The 19,945-nt window shown below is 41.8% G+C and overlaps 1 protein-coding gene across 2 annotated transcripts in view; it reads left to right on the top strand.

The window, feature by feature from the left end:
* Positions 1 to 19,945, top strand: part of EP300 (E1A binding protein p300) — a 1,713,356-nt gene that overhangs the window by 621,424 nt on the left and 1,071,987 nt on the right. For both annotated transcript variants that reach the window (XM_044076495.1, XM_044076487.1), the window contains exon 6: positions 13,774 to 14,010. In XM_044076495.1, coding sequence (XP_043932430.1) covers positions 13,774 to 14,010 — 237 coding nt within the window. The remainder of the gene's footprint in view (positions 1 to 13,773; positions 14,011 to 19,945) is intronic.

Genomic DNA, 19,945 nt, shown 5'->3' with positions numbered 1-19,945 from the left:
AGACAGCTTGGGTGTTATTTCGGATAAAACAAAGTTTATTCCCAAGTCTGAGTAACTTTGTTTCCTTTCATCCCAGGACATTGGGTTTGAGTTTGGCTGCTTCTAAGCCCACCATCTCCTCCTGGATTACGGAGGCCGTTTCCATTTGTTATTCCTTTAATGATAAATGTCTTTCTTCCACTGCAAAGGCACATTCTACTTAGGGATGGTGCCTCTTCTGATGCCTTTTTCAAGGGTTTGGACACCAGTTTCCTTGAGGCTGCTACTTGGTTCTCTGTTCATACTTTAACTGAGCATTGTAAATTGGATGTTATTTGCAGGACCAGGGAAGGTTTTGCCAAAGCTGTTGTGCTTGAGTTTGTAGAGCTCCTCTGTGCCTTCCTCCTCCCAGCCTTCTGCTTTGTTGTACTGTGCCTTCAGTGAAGATTACTACAGTAGTATAAGGAAAGGACTTGGTACAGTTTTCTAAAATTTTATAACAGTGGATGATGATACCTTTGCTGTTGCAGTACTATGCTTCTTCCCTCCTTACCCTCTCTCTTTTTTTTTTTTTTCTTTTCTTTTTTTTTTTTTTTAGTTTTTGCTCCTGTGTTTTGTTGCCCTTTTGATCGAGGGTTTCTCGCTTCCTTTTCCTTCTGTATTTTTTTTTCTTCTGGATGTGCATGTTCTGCATTGTCCTTGGAGGTGTTCTTTTCCTCTTGGGTAGTTCAGTTCTTTGCAACCATATTTCACCTTTATGCCCTACGCTCAACATTGGGAGCATGTGTGTGATGTACAGCATCTATAAGATCCAAAGACTTTGGTATACTGTCTGGATGTTGGTCTATCCTTGACAGGAGATCCCTTCAGTGAAAAATACTGCAGCAGTGAAGAGAAGGCCCATCTACCGTTGTGATAAAAATTTACACAACTGTACTTTCTCCAAGAACAAGGATACTCCCCACTTGAAAGTCCTACACAGCCAAATGGAAGAGGCTTTCTTTCTAGTGCCATAGGAGTAATGCCAACTAATCAGACACACCTTTTATAATAAAATACATGTTTGAGGTCATGGATGCAGCTCTGGTCTACACTTTCATCCAAGCCTACCTGTGTTTCATGTCTGCCTCTCTGTGCCCCTCAGTCTTCTTGTTATGCACAGACCTGAGGTCAAACAGTTTCTTAAAGGGGTTCTGCATTTTAGACCACCAAGGAAACCTATACCCCCTCCTTGGGACCTCAGTTTTATTCTGGAAAAAACTCTCTCTCCCTTCTTTTGAACCAGTGGCCTCAGCAAGTTTGATATTCTTAACCTGGAAGATTTCTGTTTCTGGCTCTCAGTTCAACTAGGAGAATCTCAGAACAGCAGCACTCATGGGCCATTCCTCCCTTTCTTGTTTTCCACAAGGACATGGTGGTTCTGACGGCTAATCCCGCCTTCATACCATTGAGCTGTCACAACCAAGCCATCAGTCTACTTGATTTTTTCCCCCAACTCACAGAACTAGAGGGAAAGTCCTGTACAGTCCCTAGATGTTCAGACAGCTGAGGTTTTAGTTGGATAAGACCAAATTTGTTCACAAGTCTGGTAAACTGTTTCTCTCATTCATGGACTCTAAGCCTGGCAAACCATTGCAAGCTAGATCTCTGTAGTTCATATATTTTTTGTTACCCTATGCACGGCAAGCCCTTGTGCCCTCAAGTTCACTCTATCAGAGCAATGGCATCCTTCTGGGTCTTTTACAGAAGAGTGAATGCCAGGGCAATTTTGGAAGCTGCCACCTGGTGTTCTGTATATACCTTCACTAAACATTGCAAGATTAATGCCTTTTCAAGGTCCACAGCTGCCTTTGCATGGTCAGTCCTGTCTAGCCTCTTGGACAGTTCATGTATCAACTAGCTAAGCCTCTTTGCATTTCCTGCAACTCTGAGAATCACCCATTGGTTTGGAGTACAACAGTGATTTTAGTCAGAATATAATATAATTATCTAAGAATTTAGATTTTAGTAGATGTCCTACTAATCACTTTTGCAGTATTCTTTCCCAAACTTCTTCCTGTTGGAGGTGGTTACTATCTTCTCTTTTCTCTGTAGACAAGACCCTAGGGCCAAGCAGGCTCCTTACTACTTCATGCTAAGCCTCTCCTAGTTGACTAATCACAGTCTCAGGGGTCTTAAGGCCACTGGCTTGGAGATGGTTTGAGTTACTACATTCATATATTTGCCTATGTACCCCTGTGCTTATGAAGTGAGGTCACATGTCGGACGTATGACTTGGGAAAGTTTAAGCATTGGTACCCCAGCCAGATGTCAGTGGTGATAACCCATTGGTTTGGAATACTGCATCAGTGATCAGTAGGACATCTACAGTTATGGTGAGTTCTTACAAACTGTACTTTCTCAATCCACTGATCCAAATTTTGCTTGAACAAGTGCAAGGCTGAACCCTATTTCACGTGGATGGGAAGCTTGTCCCGGAGAAGGGGGAGCCTCTGAAATACATACATCTCCCTCCAACATGTCCTATTTATACTGCAGGCAAGGTTTTGCTTTCTGAATCTGATTTTCACAGTGTTGTTTTTACAGATGTGCAACAGGTCCATTAGGGCTGGATCAGAGGATGCTTTGTAGGCCAAGCATAGTTAACCTCTTAGCAACCTGTAAGAGACTGAATATAGGGACGAGGCTTTGAGGTTTCAGGGTCTGCAGAGGCTGAAAAAAAAACAAAAAAATAGCCTTGCCAAAATTAAACCTTCAGCAGTCTTTGGACTTGGACTGTTATTTAAGGAAGTGGATTAAGAAGGTGCGCTGCCTTTTCCATCTCTGTCTGAGGGTTCCCAATTTTGGAGCGATGTTTTAGCTTGATGCGGGAAGGAGTGGTGTGGCCTTCAATGGTTATTTGATGTCTGCAGAGAAAGCTGCAACTGGAGTGCAGGTTGGTAGAGCAGTTCTCTTGGGTAGTACCTCCCTTTCAGCACTTTTGTGCTGGCTACCTTCTCTTTGGGCTCTAGCATCCAGGTTATAATTGGCAAAGGTGAAGGTAGCTTCTCATCTTTCTTAGCACATAATGATCTTAGAGGTAATTTAGTCAAGGTTTTGTGTACCTGCCCATGACCTTAGAACTCCAAGGCCGTCCCAACTCTAAACTTAGAACATAGTCCAAACCATAACAGACATTGTCCTGCTTGCCGCAGCTTGTGCTTGATAGGCCAGGCTCTTTATCCCATCCCTTTTGCAGGATTTTATGGAGTTTGAGAATTGGGCAGGTATTCTCTGGGAAACTATTGATGTCAAGTTCCTTCTTTGAAGTGGAAGAGGGAGTTCTTGCCCCTTGAGAATTCTGATATTTTTGACTCTGAAGTAGATGAATTAGCCTGTGTAAATCAAAGCCATCCCAAACCTTGTAAGGAGTCTGACACTGATGACATCTTGTTTGCTCCATTTCATAGTGGTTGTTTCTTTATAGGAAATGCTTCATAGAATGGAGCAGAGCTAGGAAGCCTAAATGTTTTCACAAGGTATGTGTACTCATTTTGGAGTTCATGGGTTCCAGCAAATTAACTACTGCTTCTCCTAGTAGGAGTACACTTCCCAGTGTCAAGGAGTGCAGGATTCTTGCCAGCTTTAGGACAAAAACATACATCTCTGCTGCATTGGTATTGTGGTCCTTAATTGCCAGACTCGCAAATTTAAATGCTAGAAGTCTTTTCTGAACTAGCTGAAGGAAAAGTCTGAGGAGATAGAAGACTAGGACTTTGAAAGAAATCCTGCTTTAACTTTGCTGCCTCAGAGCCCTGGTTTCTATTCTGTAAACAAGTCATGCAGGGCAGCAGCTACGGAGCCAGTGTTGGAGACCTGGTTGGCTTATGACAGAGGCTTTGCCAGACCATATGAAATCAGAATTCCTTAATGCCCGTCTGGGTAAGGAGCTTCTCTTTTGGGCACCCTGCAGAGTAAAAGGAAGGTTTTTGCAGTCTGTCAAACAGCTGCTTTGTTAGATCATAGCTGTGGTAGAAACTACCTTACAAAGCAGTGGCAGTCTGCTCAAAGCATGATAGTGGGAAGCGTCTCAAGAGTTAAAAAGGCTGCTACAAGAGGAATTGACAGTTGGACAGTAAAGGGAAGTTTGGAGGGCGTCAGGGACTTAACACATTAAGGGGATCGGCTGTGGATGTATCCAGGCTAATCTCTCCTCCCATTCCCCAAAGCTCACACACACTCACCTCCTCTTCAATTCCCTCAGCTAGTCCCCTCCCCACATCAAAATGTAGGGGTCTGTCAGGCCGGTTTGGGAAGTAGTGAGGGGCCATCACTCAGGCCAGGTGGATATTTCAAATCCTAATACAGGGATACAGACTAAGCTTTCGATGCTAACCAGAATTCTCAGGTATTCCACTGTGCAAGGACCAAGTAAATTTGATCTCCCACCTGCTCTAGAATTCTTGTCGAAAGGTGCCGTAGAGAGAAGCAGAAAAGGGCAAAGGTTTTTACTTAACTGTTCATAGTTCCAAAAAAAGAGTATGGTGGCCCGTTTTGATCTTTTAAGACTAAACAAGTTTCTAAAAATACCAAGATTCAAGATGTTAAACATTGCAAGATTTTTCTACCTCTTCTCTTCCACACACTTACATGGTCACTCCTGCATCTGAAGAATACCTACCTTCACATACCCATAGCCACAGTAAACAAAGGTTTTCTCCATTTTTAACCACTTGGTTCCCTTTGCCTGTTTACTTTCTTGCCTTTTGGTTTGTCAGCTGCACCCAGAGTGTTTAAATTGCTTGTTTTGAGTAGGGTGTTCACATGTGTACCTTTGCTTAGATGTCTGTGTTACTCAGGCAGCCTTCCTAGATGAGATGTAGAAGGCTGTACAGATCACACCAACTTCTTCCTGTTTCAGAGACATTGCTTTTTACCTGCCAGAATCCCATCTATTGCCCACAAGATGTGTCCTTTTTTGGGGCCATTGCTGGACACAAGAACAGAGGGCTTTCTTCTTCTAGAGTGCCATTTCTGTCAAAATGCTTCCAGACAGTAGCGCAGCAGAGTCATATTGCTGCCATAGATTTTGAGTACACTGAGTATGTGGCTTTTTCCATTCTAATGGTATCTGTAGTGAAATTACACTTGAAGTTGCATGGAGTACTGCTAGCATACCTGGGCCCTATAATGCTCTACCCACCACTACCCTGAATCAAAAAAGAGATCTCTCGGTGGATTTACTGGGCTCATCTCAATCTGTGGAGCCCTTCAAGATAGGCTTGTATACCCAAATGCTCCAGCAAACATAGCCTTGGAAGGCCACATGTGGGAACTGAGCACCCAAGTGTGCTGGGGCAGGGGGTTCAGGGGAAGACATGTGAACGTATGTGAAGTGATAATCATTCTTCTTATGACATTAAACCCCCTTTGCCAGTAAGGGACTTCCTGATAGACATCATCACATTGATCTACATCAGTAGACAGGGAGAAACCAACTCCTACTTGCCACGCAGGTTAACAGTGCAAGCATGGGATCTGACCATTGGGATCTTCTTGCATCCCATCTTGAGAGACTTCTTTTGCTAATCACCTATCCGAGGCCGAAGTGTGCCCCTAGAAGTGGGTTGTTACACAGAGGCATATTTCTTGAAGCATTTTGAAGGTGGTTTCTACTAAAAGTAGAAAACAAAACTGCTCAAAACAATTCCAGTAGGTTGCCAACCCTCTGGTCTGGGCAGTGATGTCTTCTCCTTAACTTGGGCAAGTCTGTTTTTGCCTGTACACTTAATTCCTAGGATCTTGGAGAAGATACTTGTAGCACCCGTTTTGGCTCGGGCAACATTGGTTCACGGTTGTACTGAGTGTAATGAGGATAGCACAGTCCTGTTACCTCATGATGTGGATCACTTGTACATACATACCAAAGTATTGCAAGGCTAACAGTTTGGATGACTTAGCTGCCATCCCAGTCAGGTATGTGTCCTCAAAGGAGGTATTGTCTGCCCTAAGAGAGGCTAGAAAACCAAACAGAAGAAAATCTACCTAGGTAAATGGAAAAGATTCTCCCTGTGAAGCATCACAAGTAGTCGGAACGCAAATGTTGCAAATATTTTTTTAAACACCTTTATGACCTAAGCGCATGCACAGTTAATATAAAAGAAAACAAACTTTAACATTTGTTTTCATTTACATACAATTATATATGTTTTCTTTATAATTATCATTCAGTCCAATATTAATTGCTCCATTCCTGTTATCCTTTGTCTCACTCCTCCTCCTGAACATTATTCTGCATGTATTGTTCCCACAAATTCCATTTATTTCTATTTAATTTGCTCCTTCCCTTTTCTAAAGATTCCACTTCCAGTTCATTTATCTCTCTTTAAGTACTCAGTATTTAAAATGCAGTTGGTTTAGGGAATGATTTCCATTTTCTATTAATTGCTTTTTTTGGAAGCCAGTAGAATTAAACTTAAGGCCTTAGTGTGTCTGTACAATTTGAGATGTATCCCTGCTTAAAATAAGTCACCTCAGTTGCCACCATTTACTCCACAAATATTTGACAGAGTGCTTTGTAGGGAATTTTTAAGGTCCGACACCTCATTGGACTCCCAAAAAAACATGTTCCCAGACTCCTTTTTCTTCCATGTAACACCTCCAACATTTGCTGTCTGTCTGAGGAAAAATTCTTTACTTGGGGTATCAAATTAGCTATGCAAACACTTCAGACTAAAAATTTCTAAACCTTTTGGACCTTATTACATACCTGGGAGCCATACACATATCCTCCCATTGTTCTCTTGGAAATTACTTTTCCAGTCTCTTTGCCCTTTCTTTTCTAAACTTGGCTGATTGATTCATATGGTTATTGTGCAAGATTTTATATGCTGTACTAATTATTATTTATCAGCAGCTTCTGTTCTAGATTCAACTAAAAACTGTAGTAGAGCAGGTTGCTCAGTTAAGACTCCCCTATCCCTCTCTCTGTGTGTCTGTACACTGGTATCAGTCCCTGGTAAGGGAAGGTAGTCTCTAACCTGCAGTCCAAACTGGACTCATCACAATCTGTTAACCTTTCTCGCTCTAGTTGTTTGCTCCCAGTACCTTTGTTCCTTTACCAGTTTTTACCAGTAAATTCCAGCCCCCTTTTGCCCGTTTTCTGTACCTCTACTTGCAGTTATCCCTGTTGGCAAAATATCCTTTCTCCATTCCTGTGTTGGCTTAGTTCTTGTATTCTTAAAGTTGCAAGAAGTATTTTAATAACCTGTATGATTATTGTTCTCCTTAATGATCTACATCCAGAATTGCTCCACTACCCTTGATCATACCTTTTCTTGAGACTTTCTAACATGTGCGAGTCTTATTTACTTTCTGTGTCCATTGCCACAAGAAAGTTTTATGTTATTAGTGCATGGCTGTAACACTGTATATATGCCACAAATTCTGGAAGGGAAAAAAAAAAAATATATATATATATATATATATATATATATATATATATATATATATATATATATATATAATATTTTCCGTATATGTACAGCCCACTGGCCCATTTGCTCCCCATCAGGGAAATAACTCTCCAAAAGGGAAAGTTATTGAGGTAGCTGTCAGAGGCAGTTTGCTCTTTTTTTTTTTTTTTTAATCTTTCTCTCTGTCTCTCTTTTGTGGCCTTGTCCCCCTACTGTACATTTCCAGTAACACCCAAGGATCAGTATGCAGTGGATGTCAGCATGGGCACGTCACTTACTTTTGCAAGTGATGTAACCTATCAGGACAGCCCTGCTTCCTCCAGTTGAAGCCAGTGCTCCCATGGAGTCTCTTACCTCCATCGGAGTCTTCCATGGGAACATGTACCTTGAGGAGGTTTGAGATGGTTAGGCCATGTCACTCCTAGTCACCCATACGTACTCCACACAGTGCCCGATCGACTATTCAAACTCAGGTTGCCTGAGTAGTTGTCAGAATTTTATCCCCCTGCACAAATGAAGCTGGCTGCATTTTTTCATTTTGTTGTTTTTTTTCAAGTAGTTTTCAATTCACAGAGCAAATTTTCATTATTATGGTCTAATGTGGAGGTTTTTTTGTAAAGTATATCATTATGCTTTATTTGAAAAACTGATATTGTTTGTGATCAGTAGACATTTACTTTGCTGCTTGCTCTATCAACATGTGCTTTTATAGGTTTACCATCTCATTACTGAAGCAAGGTACTGCTTGAGTACTACCCAAGTATTTTCTATTGCAGTGACCCTTCCCAAAGAAGGTACTGCAGTTGTGTCTGTGTATCATAATAGTAACTATTTTTGTACAGCAGAGTGGTGCAGCGATTTGCGTTGTCACCTCGCAGCAAGAGGTTCTCCGGTTTGTTTCTCGGCTGGGCTGCCTTCAGTGCGGAGTCTGCATGTCCTCCCTGCATTCATTTGGGTTTCCTCTGGGTGCTCCAGTTTCCTCCCACATTACAAAAACATGAGTCTGGAGCTTTTCTCCCTGGGCCTTCCCTGAAAATTGGCTCCTTCCAAGTTGGACTTTCCCGGTAAAGAAATTAAATAAAAGTATTTGATAAGCTTCTGTAACTGTCGAACCATCCTCTTCCCCTTGTTTGCTGTGGGGAGTCTATTAACTTGATTGCATGTTAAGTATGGAGGAGGGTTTACTCAACAGTCCTTTAAGAATTTCACCCTATTTCAGTCCCTATGTTCTTTCACTAAAATCTTTGAAAAATTAGTTAATCACCAGCTCTGTGAGCACCTCAACAAATATGGCCACCTCTTTGATGTTCAGTATGGGATCAGCAGTGGCCATAGTACCCTCAGTGCAGTTTCCATGGTTACTGATGGTCTTCTCCTCAGTGGAGAAAGATTAATTTGATAAGAAATGCATTCATTTACCTCTGCAGAGCATGGGAAAGTGTCAACCACTCCCTGCTATTAAGTAAACTGTACCAATATGCTTTGGGGATAACACATGTCTCTGGTTAAACACCTCCCTCTTCAACAGAACTTTTGTTGTACAGTGAGAGAAGCATTATATTAACACTGGAAAGCTACTGGGTAGCGTTCCCCAAAGCTCAATTCTATGTTCCAGTCTGTTCTCCCATTACGTTAATGATATTAACTCTGATAATTCCTCCCAGTAACATAATTCTGTATAATAATGACATTTTCCATTGCAGAGGTGACCCTCCGTTATCTCAGTACAAATCTCACTTTGCAGCTGGCAAAAGGAAATCAAGCCTACCCTACTCACCCTTAATCTCACCAAAACTTCATCCATGATGTTTGGAAACAAAGCCAAAACTGTCCAAAGCAAACACCACATGAACAAACCATTTCAGCAGTAGATCAGTACAAATGCCTGGGACTATTACTTGATCTGTCCGTTACTTTCAAAGACTATGCCAACCAAATTGTCAATAAAGTCACACTTCAACAAAAATTGACTGTCATTTCAAACTACCCCAGTAAAACAGCCATATTAGCTCTTGCAAAAAGTGTTTTATTTCTTTGGCTCTCACTGATGCCTCCTTGTGGGAGGAATAAACGTGCCTTGTTGAAGTTTTAAGTAGTTAATTCAGTTAAATAGGTAGATGGACAAGTGTTCTTATGTTTACTACTTGAAACTTCAGCAAGGAGTGTTTTATTCCTTCCACATGTAGAGCATCAGAGAGAATGAATCCAGATATGCTAGCTAATATGATTATATATGCACTAATCATTTGTACTCTGTTTCTCCTTTGTGAGCTTTACTGCATATTTTCATGTGTATTAAATATTTCATATGATATGTAACATTTGGTTATAATGCTGCACTAGTTTGTTTTATTGCTGCAGTTGTATTTTGATTCTTGTGTGCTATACTTTCAAACATTGCTGTTTTTTATCTGTATAATTCATTATTCCTTGGACAGATGGTAGTACAGATCCATGCAATGCTTTAAACGGTATAGAAAGCTAAATGTATTATTTAGTCACCTGCAAGTGAATAGGATTGTTAAAAAGCATACCCATTGTTGGAGTTTTGCCAGTATGAATGGAGAAGAGCATGCAACAGAGCATGATATAGAAGGTCATGTGCATACCTGTGCCATTGCTTTCTAACACAGGACTTGTGGTAGTATGTACAGGAAAGGAAGCCAATGCTTTTAGAATTCCATGATGGGAGATGACCTGGGTAAAGTGTGGTATAAAACACAAATATTGACTGCTATACCTGTGAAAATGAAAAACCTTTGCGTAAAACTCACGAAGTTTATTAAATACACAAAGTTTCCAAGTAGTATACAAGCCAGAAGCAAAATTATTAGTCCACGTACTGTCCGTACTTTGTAAGTTATATCCTATTAGTTGACACAGGCAACACAGAGTTCATAAAATACGAAAAATAAAAAAACAGACCTGGGTTCTAGTGTGGTTAAAGGAGTTGAAAAATGTCCATCATTAACGGCGGGTTTTGTCTGATGAAGTTCAGATACATATCTGAACGAAAAACGCGTGGTTGCGTTTAACACTACTTTTTCAGTGAGCTGTTTGTGAGCTGTGGGACTCTTCGCTGTGTTGAAGTTTACTTTAAACATTTTTAACCTGACTGGGTTCGTGGGACACTCTGGCTACAACAACGGTTTTGTGCGGACAGCCGTTAATGACTTTATACTTGGTGGACTAAGCCGCACTTGGTTACGGCAGTTGGAAGAGGACTACACCTTACTCCGTTACGGAAGCTGTAACATTTCTACCAGGGCTGGCCATCCTGGAGGATTATTTGTATGCGAATCAACCCTAAATACGTTTTTTTGGCAATTATAGAACTGACATCCAAGTGCCATTGTTCGCATTGGAGCATTTAACGGATGGACATTTTTCAACTCCTTTAACCACACTAGAACCCAGGTCTGTTTTTTTATTTTTTGTATTTTATGAACTCTGTGTTGCCTGTGTCAACTAATAGGATAATAACTTACAAAGTACGGACAGTACGTGGACTAATAATTTTGCTTCTGGCTTGTATACTACTTGGAAACTTTGTGTATTTAATAAACTTCGTGAGTTTTACGCAAAGGTTTTTCATTCTCACAGGTATAGCAGTCAATATTTGTGTTTTTTACAGTTTTGTGGAGTGTGTAGCTTTCCTAAAGTGTGGTATAACCCAGATATGAGTACTTTACTGCTACGTTTGACTAATCAAAGATGTAGTATTAAGGTAAGTATAATTTACAGCTGTATTTTAACATTTTTATGCAGTTTTACTGATCTTTGAAGGGTGAGTTTGCTGCATTATGACTTTCTTTAGAAGCTGACAGTAAAACTGCTCCACCGTATTCTCAAATAAGATGCTAATTGTGACTAGTAGTTGGTGTCTTCACTCCCCCACCCCTAATTAAAAAAGAAAGCACATAGTCTGTAGAAACCTTCAGTCTAAGGATCTGATGTCTGCTTCATCTGGCTTCAACCTGTGGGTTATCAAATTCGACTGGAGACCAACCGATGCAGGTTGTCCAGGTGCAGACTACTGATTGGTTGCAGGCCAGGAAGAGATAGGGGATGGGAAACTGGTTGGAGCAACCTGACCCACCTGCTCAGAGGTGAACATCCTTTCTACAACATTGAAGGCAGAAGTGAATGTTGGCTTCCTTGAACCAAGGGTCCCAGTACCTAAAGGTACCAGAGACTCAACTGAGCCCTTGGGAGCTACACCTAGCCCTGATGTCGAGATAGGAGATGAGCTGTGAGAAGCCAAAACTTCAAACAGGAGACAGTAACCCGAAGCATGGACCATTGACCCAATCCAGAAACCCCAACTTTGATGGCCCAAAAGTAGTCCAAGTCAACGAGACCAAGGAGTGACTTGGAGCCAAAGACAGCCAAGCCATTGAATCTGACCCCAAGGATGGGAAAGCAGCTGAGCCAAAAGACCTCTGGTCCAAGGGGGCCGAGGGAGGAAGATAGTTAGATTGAACTGAAGGGTCCAGTAATCAAACTTGGACCCCAAGTAATAAAGCCTAATTGCATCTGAGTCTGCAAAAAGGACCTCATCTGCTGCTCCAAGTCAGCTTTAATACTGCCCGCCAACCTTGATGACCAGACAAATGAAGCCAACAGTGGGGGTTTGGAGGATCATTTTGATGAGGTTGAATTGATCTGATGGAACCAAGCCTAGGATACTGAGCAGGGGTAGGGAAGGAGATGACTGACAACAGCTTAGGTGGCAGGGTAAATGGTGAAAAGGGGAAAGCTGTCCTTACCCGAAGGAGCCTCTCTGAGCAGGAAGGGTCCGGGAAGGCCTGGAGCTAGTCACGGAGTCTTACTGGTGGTCAGCAGTGAGGGTGATCAGCTCCAAGGAGTTGAATCTGTTGTCTGCACCAGCGCAACCGGGGCACTTGAAAGTCTTGATCTTTGGGTCCAGCAAGGCAAAGGAAGGAGGACATAGGACCATAGCAGAGGAGGACCTTTTCCATTCCCGTGTGGATGATTTGGAGTCCTCTGATCTAGGTTTATCGACCTGATCTTTGGGTCTGAGGGAGAAGACGACTAAATGGATGAAGGTCCGGTGGGAATGAGGCCCTTGAGGCCAACTTGGCCCAATACTCATTTTCTGGACCCAACCCCCTCACAGATTTGAACAAGTAGAGTCCAGGTGTGATACTCCCAAACAGTATATGCACCTGTCATGAGTGTCCTGTGATGACAACATTTGCCCGCAGGCAATGGTTTTCTTCAACCATTTCTTTTCTCCATAATGGACAAAACACTAAGAAATATCAAGGAGAAAATCCCAAACTGTAATGTATCTTCAAGTACTACTATATTATACTGTGCCTTAAGCTAAGAAACACATGCACGGCCTTGCACCAAAAAAGATCAAAAAGACAAAAAGTTTATTCTAAGAGTAAAACCCTTTAATACGGCTTCATATCTACATAAGTACCTATCAAAAAAAACAACACTACACTAACACTAAAAGGATAAGGGAAGGACAAATTATAAGATAAAAAAATCTGTCCTAAGCTTTCCAAAAGGATATGCTGAAGTGGAGCTGGATCATGCTGCTGAGAGGAATGGCAGCAAACTAGATCTGGGGTAAAGAATTTGGGGGATTGTAGGCAAGGGAGAATGAAGCCTGATAAGTTCAAAGTCTGAAGGAATTAGCTGTTATACGAGCCGATAATTCATAGGTTGAACCAGACTGAGGCAGACAATATGGATCTATCATAATGGTAAGTATGTAACTTTCATTAATCCTTGTTTATTTTGTACTTTGCTTTAGCTGTGATGTGCATTGACTATTTAATGATATTTTACTTGAGAAAAGTTCAACTTGGTGTTCTCAGAAAGCACTTTTGTACAAATTGGTAAAAATTGCACTTAAATCTTTTACTTGCTGACCAGTACACTGAAGAAAACGGACCATTCTCTGTGTACTTCAGAAGATACTTTTTATATTCTAAAGTTGTGAATTTCTGTGTTAAATGTTTTGATACTGGGCTTTAGTGTATATTATATTTTAATTCATATATGCAGTGGCATATCATTTTGAAATAGAGTGGTTTTCTGAAGCTGAAGTGTTTAGAATGCCATACTGTTTTGAGAAGGAAAGCAGCAAAATGTACTCAAACTTCAGATAACTTGTAATTCTTTAGAATTAGTAGAAGCAATTTTACCAGTACCTGTTAAGTCTCTTGTAGTATACAGAAGAGAATGTCTGTTTCAGTGTAGTAGCTTGTCTTAAAGTGATGCTGAAAAGTGATGAAATATCAATCTTGCTGGGAAATCAGTAACTTAAATATTTTCCTTTTTCTGATTTCTTTGTATGCAGCATTATTAGGTAGCTCATTAGTAGGCATTGGGAATACTGGTTCAGTAGGTGTCGGACAGCAGAATACGCCCAGTTTGAACCCCACCAACCAAATCGACCCAAGTTCCATTGAAAGAGCGTATGCAGCACTTGGATTGCCTTATCAGGGAAACCAGATGCAGACGCAAACTCAGACACAGGTTCAGAATCAGCCATCCAACCAGCCATCCCAGGGATTACGCTCGATGAACCCCATGGGTAATCAAACTTTGTTTTGTTTACAAAGCGTGTGCACATCAGGATGCAGTAAATATGCTGTTTGAATATTAGGTTCAGAATACTTTCACGTAGTCTATTACTGACTTTATTAAATAATTATTAAGATTGGCCTGATGTTTTATATTTTATAGAGCAGAATTGTTAGAAATTGTTTAAAAAATCTTTGTCACGTGACCCTGATTTTAGCTTGCTGCTGTTTTATTGGTATGTGCTTGTTCTTCCCCTGCTTTGATGTCTAAAAAGTAATTGGTTGTCTTACCATTTTGTGAAATGTGTAGTAAAGGTCCTTCAAGTTCTTCTATAAGTTGTCCCACTTTGGTAACGGGGGAAGTTATGGATTACTGGTCTTTGCGTAGTTACATGTCTTCCTCTCAAATGTGGACATTTTCTGATATGTACAAGTGTTTTCTTTTTCTTACTGCCACCTCATTCCATCAAGAAAGGACATGCTTGATGCATGGGTCCTTTAAGACAAGTGTAAATGTGCCTGAAATTCGCGACATGTGTCGTGGTCTTATTAAACCGTGGTAAGTGTATCCATTTTCCATCATAGCAGAAAGTTAGTGACCTGTTTCAGATTGCATTAATAAAAGAAATTTTATTTATTTTATTTAACATTTGTTGACGGGGAAAGTCCAACTAAGACAGAGCCTATTTTCACCGGAGTCCCAGGGAGAAATGCTGCAGACACATGTCTTTAGACTGTGGGGGGGGGGAACGGAGTACATGGAGGGAAACCCATGCGAACAGAGGGAAAACATGCAAACTCTGCATAGAAGGTACCCCAACCGAGAATCTTAACTGGAGAACCTCTTGCTGTGAGGCGACAATGTTAACTGCTGCACCACTGTGCCATCCGTAAATAAATAAAATAGTCTCAAGGTACCAAAGGCCAAACAGTCATCATTCAGTTTGCCCCAGCTATTCCTGAATGGATCTCAGTCAGAGCTTTTTCAGGACCATTTCAAGCTGGCTCTGGACTTCACAGAATTTATGAAGTCCAGACAGCTTTGAAAAAGATCCTGCCTCTGGATGCCCCCTGTAAAACTAGACAACGTTCAACACCAGGGAATGATTCCTCTTGCTGAGAAGCAGAGGAGCTGGTTTATGTGGACCAGTTGTCTCCACCCTCCTTTATGGATTGTAATTTTGAGAACATCTCCTCCCAGCACCTTGGGGGGTCTGTCCTTTTGAGGGTATCCTTCATAGGCTGAGGGAATCCTTTAACTTGGAGTTTGAGTACTCTCAGGCCCATATTAGATGCAGACAGTTTCTATGGCTGCCAGAACCTAGACACCCTTGCAGTGTCTCAAGTGCTAGAAGTCCTGGTGTGACCTGATACCCAGCCCCCTTCCATCAAGTAGCCAAACCACTTCTGTAGGGTCCATGACTCTCACAAACACTTTCACAGATATCCTGTGCTGGTTCAGGCAGTTGTGTCCCTGGATCCTAGCAAAGGATTGGATATGGATGCAACTAGAAATCCTTTTCCAAAAGACAGGAGAATAAAATCTTTTACCATTTTGAGGGAAAAAAATGCATCTCAGCAACCCTAGCCCTCAACTGCCACTTTCATGTGCTGCTCAAGTTTAAGAAGTCTCTCCATGAGCAGCTAAGACCAAAAGTGGGGGATATCAGACAAGGGAGTGAGATACTGGTTTTGTGCAGTTTCAGTTCTCCAGTAGCCAGGCACTGCATAAAATATGGCTATGTTGCATTTGATGCATGATGCAGGGCAGATGCAATGGGGGTAGTAGTGAGGAGGCATACCTTATGTGAGGAGTCAGCTGCTTCCATAGCATGTGAAGATGGAGCACCCTGATGCTCCACTGGCTATGGAGATCTTGTATGAACCCCCAACCAGAGAAGGTGTGCAAAAAACTGCAGGAAAAGGAAAGACCATGCAATCCGTCAAGGACTTCTTTCACTCCCTGCCATATGGATCAGGTGCCATCCAAGCAAAAGAGGATCCTTTCCTCCCAAACAGGGTGATCATAAACTTGATAAAAGGAAGAAAGGAAATGGTCAAAGATGTGGAAAACTGCCTCTAAAGGTAGACTTATGTAGTGTTAGGGCTATGGGAAGCAGCTGTGACACTTCTCAGCATATCTCACAGATACGTGGGGCCCAAGGCTGAGTCCCCCCTCCCAAGGGAAGCAACTATGATGCTTCTCAGCACATCTTCCCTCCCAAAAAATCCTACCCCAACTCCTCCCTCCTGTCATCACTCCAACACCCTTAACAGACAAAATAAAAGGTAGACTGGCCTTTTTTCTGATCAGTGGGAAACAGTTACTCAGGACAGTTAAGTCTTGTAGGTCATAAAAAGAAGCCAGATCTTATAATTTCAAAGAAACTGAGAATCCTAGACATTCACTTATACTCGAGAGACCAATTATAGGTTATGCCACACAAGGAATGCAGTATTCCAGCCCAGGGTGCCATAGTATAGGTACAAGAAATGTTGGAAGGAAACAGGGTTTTACTCAAGATTGTTCCTAATCCAAAGGGAAAAAAGAATATTGGAAACCCATACTGGACCTGTTAAGACTGAACGGGTGATGGTTCCAGAATTCAGAATATTAACTTTGCAAAAACTTTTGTTCTGGTTTTGCCTGGAGCCCTAAGTGTGGTGATGGATCTATTGCACATCCCTGTATCAAAGAAGAGTAGGCACTCGTGAAGTTTTGAGGCAGGGAGCTCACATTTCCAATTAATTTCGTTGCTCTTTGTAAAACCCTGGGTGCAGCAGAGTAGTCTTAAGTGTTTGCCACTAATTGCCTCTTTTGCAGGACATGGGACATCCACATTTATGCATACCTGGACAACTGTGGTATTTAAGTCTGTTCCTTTTCAGAGATTTAAAGGGCACTAGAAATTAAAGTGACATGCTCCCACACAGAGTAGGGTTGTCTCTGAATATCTAGAAGTCGCAGCTCGCCCCACCAAAACAAATGACTTTTCCTGGATTTGGACAGAGAGAGAGCATGAACCCAAGGTATTGGTAAAAATGGAGAGCATTCCTACTTCCAGATAAGATCCTGTTCCTAATAGGTTTAATCATTTGTTAACCAGGTAAGTAGACTGGTCTGAGGGTCCTTTTCAGCCATGACCTGGGCCAAATAAGCATATATAGAGTTGAGACCCATAATTAATCAGGGTGAATGCAAACTTCAAAGACAGGAAGTAAAGCAATGTAAAAATAGCTGTGAAGTATATACCAGGTAAATAATCACATTTGTACAAGACATTTAGCAGTCGATAGAGATTTATTTTTGTTTGTTTTTGAGAAACACATTTTCATAGTAATTCAAAAAGATGGCCATCTCCACCAGCATCTCAGACAGAGATCATGGCCTCCTGTGTATTGATGGTACCTCTGGCCAAGTTCAATTTGCCAAAACTTCATTTTTTCCTCAGAAATTGGTGGTGCCAGCATTTGAACTTGCACTCCCTCCAAAACAAGATTCCCATGCATAACAGAGAAGATTGTGTGCTTAATGGAGAACACCACCTAGAATCAGAGAGTGCCCTTCAAACTAAAACCATGGTGGTCTGTTTCAACTACACACTCATTGGCTTCCACTGTGAGGCCATGTTGTTGACCTCAGAGTCCAATAAACATGGAGCGTTTCTTCCTGAGTCTCTGCTGAAAATGGGCTCTTTCCCAGTCGGACTTTCCTAGTAAACAAATGTTAAATACAAATAAATAAAAACCTGGAACTCAGCTTTCATGAGGGGAAAAAAACAAAAACCTAAAGGGAAAGACAGCAGTCATTCTAGCCATCATTGTCTTTCAGGAGTGTTTGATTGGGGGGGGGGCTCCTTATCAGGACAGACAGTACCACAACTGTGTGGTACTTAAACAGAGCAGGACTTGTTTCTGCTTCCTCAGCAGGCTGACCGAGTAGGTTTGGAAGTTGGTGTAGGAGGTAGGAATGGTGGTTCAGTACATCCCCAATCAAGACAGCAGCTTGGTAGGCAGATTAAGCAAGGCAGCAGTTGGTCCTCCAACAAAAGGATGTTAACAAGGGAAGTGTTTTTTGGGTTTGATTCACAATTGGAATACAAAAGAGGTAGACTTTTCTGCTTCTCCATAAAACAAGACAGTTCAGGAAGCATTGCACCAGGATTTCCAAGCAAGAGACCCTTTTCTTTCTCACAAGCAGGTCTGTTTTTTTTCTGCTTTCCTTCCCATTCCCCTCATCCCCTGGGCATTACAGAAGATCTGGGAAGAGAGGCCAGGGTTGATTCTAATAGTGTCCTTTTGGCCAAAGCGGCATTGGCTATTCTTTCTTCTAAGCATTACCAGGACAAAGTCCCTCTTCCTGCCAGGGAGGGGGGGATATAGGACAGGGGGCTCATATTACTACCTACGGACTTTGAATTTGATGGTGTGGATGATCTGATTCTATCTGTTCTAGACAAATGTTTACAGATGTACTGCACATACTGAGGGAGGTCAGAAAGCCCAGCAGTTGGTGGTCTTCTTAAGCCAAGTAGAAAAAGTTTGCCTATTGGTGCCTTAACAGAGGGCAAGACCCAAGCCAATCTCAAGTTGCCCTTGGTCCTCAATTAACTTGTCAGACTTTTAAGTAGACCTGTATTACTTGTCTTTTTTAAGCAGGCTTATTTCATGAATCCAGCAGGGTACTTACTTCAGCCATATCTGCTTGTCTGCCATTACATTCTCTTATTCTAACAGCTGCCTATTTTTTTTATTGGAAAATCTAACATTACCACCCTTTGAGCCAGTTGCTTCCATCCCAAACAAGCTGTTAGTCTGGATGCCTAGCAGTTTGTTGGGGATGGAAGCTGCTGGCTTGGAAGGCACCCAGTTCAGATGGCAGGGGAGAAATGTTTACTGCTGGCTCATTTTGTGAACTTCCTACCAGAGTACAGGGATCCCAAATACACTCAAATTAACCATCTGGAAGGTATGAGACTGTAACTCTTTCACCTGTTTTTTTTTTTTCATGAAGTTCTAAAAATCACAAGGGAAACCAGAAGGGGAGGTTTAAGGAAGTCATACCTATCTGATTGGAAAGAGTTCTTTCTCTGCTACGTGAGAAGAATCAACACCCCAAGCAAGCAGACGTGCCAGTGATCTTCGCTACCTGTTTGAGTTGCTGTCTGCAAGTTTAGCCTATGCATGTGTAAAGTGCATCTCTGCTGATGTTCTTCGTGTTTCACTGTTCCAGTCATCACATTTGGGTTATCTGCTTGCAGTAGCTCTGTCGGCCTGATTAACAATGTCTTGGGTCCTACGTTGGTTGCTGTCTCCTCTTTCGTGACGTCAGATCGTCATGGGTATAAAACATGCAACCGACGTCATTACCCCAGTCTTTCTTGCCGTGCAGTGCCCGAAGCAGTAGTAGTTCGTATGTGCCAGTTGGCCAACTCCAGAAATTTTCATTTTTGAGTTTCAGAACCGAAGTCTTCAACTAAAAGCCAAGTACCCCATTGGGGAAACTTTTTTCTTGCTCTAAACCAATGTCAGTAAAAGTAAATTGCATTTCTTGTGGAAAGCAAATACCTCATAAAGATTTTCATTCGTACTGTATTCCTTGCCTAGGCCCTGACCTCGACGTACCTCACTGTCGGTTTTGTGCCTTATTTAAACCACGAACTATCCGTTATCGGTATATTTTTTTTCCTTCTAAATATTTTGGTGCTCTGTTTAATTATCCCGATATTTCCTCGGTAAGCTGTCCGACTAATGACATTCTGAAAAAACGCAAAGATAGAGACAGGCAGCCGAGGCGCCGGTACTCAGTGAGGCGCTTACGCAGCCCCTAATACCCGCTACTTCAGATTCGCAGGCCTCTACTGAGACCAATTCAGAGTCCGGTATGCCACGAGATGCTTCAACTGTGGAACCTGCGGATGTCTTTACCTTGGATGGGTCCGGAGC

This window comes from Protopterus annectens, chromosome 1.part1, assembly GCF_019279795.1.
Source record: "Protopterus annectens isolate FY-2018-M chromosome 1.part1, PAN1.0, whole genome shotgun sequence".
Classification (NCBI taxonomy): Eukaryota; Metazoa; Chordata; order Ceratodontiformes; family Protopteridae; genus Protopterus; species Protopterus annectens.
Note: the sequence above shows the minus strand (reverse complement) of the source record. Positions and strands in the feature narration are given on the sequence as shown.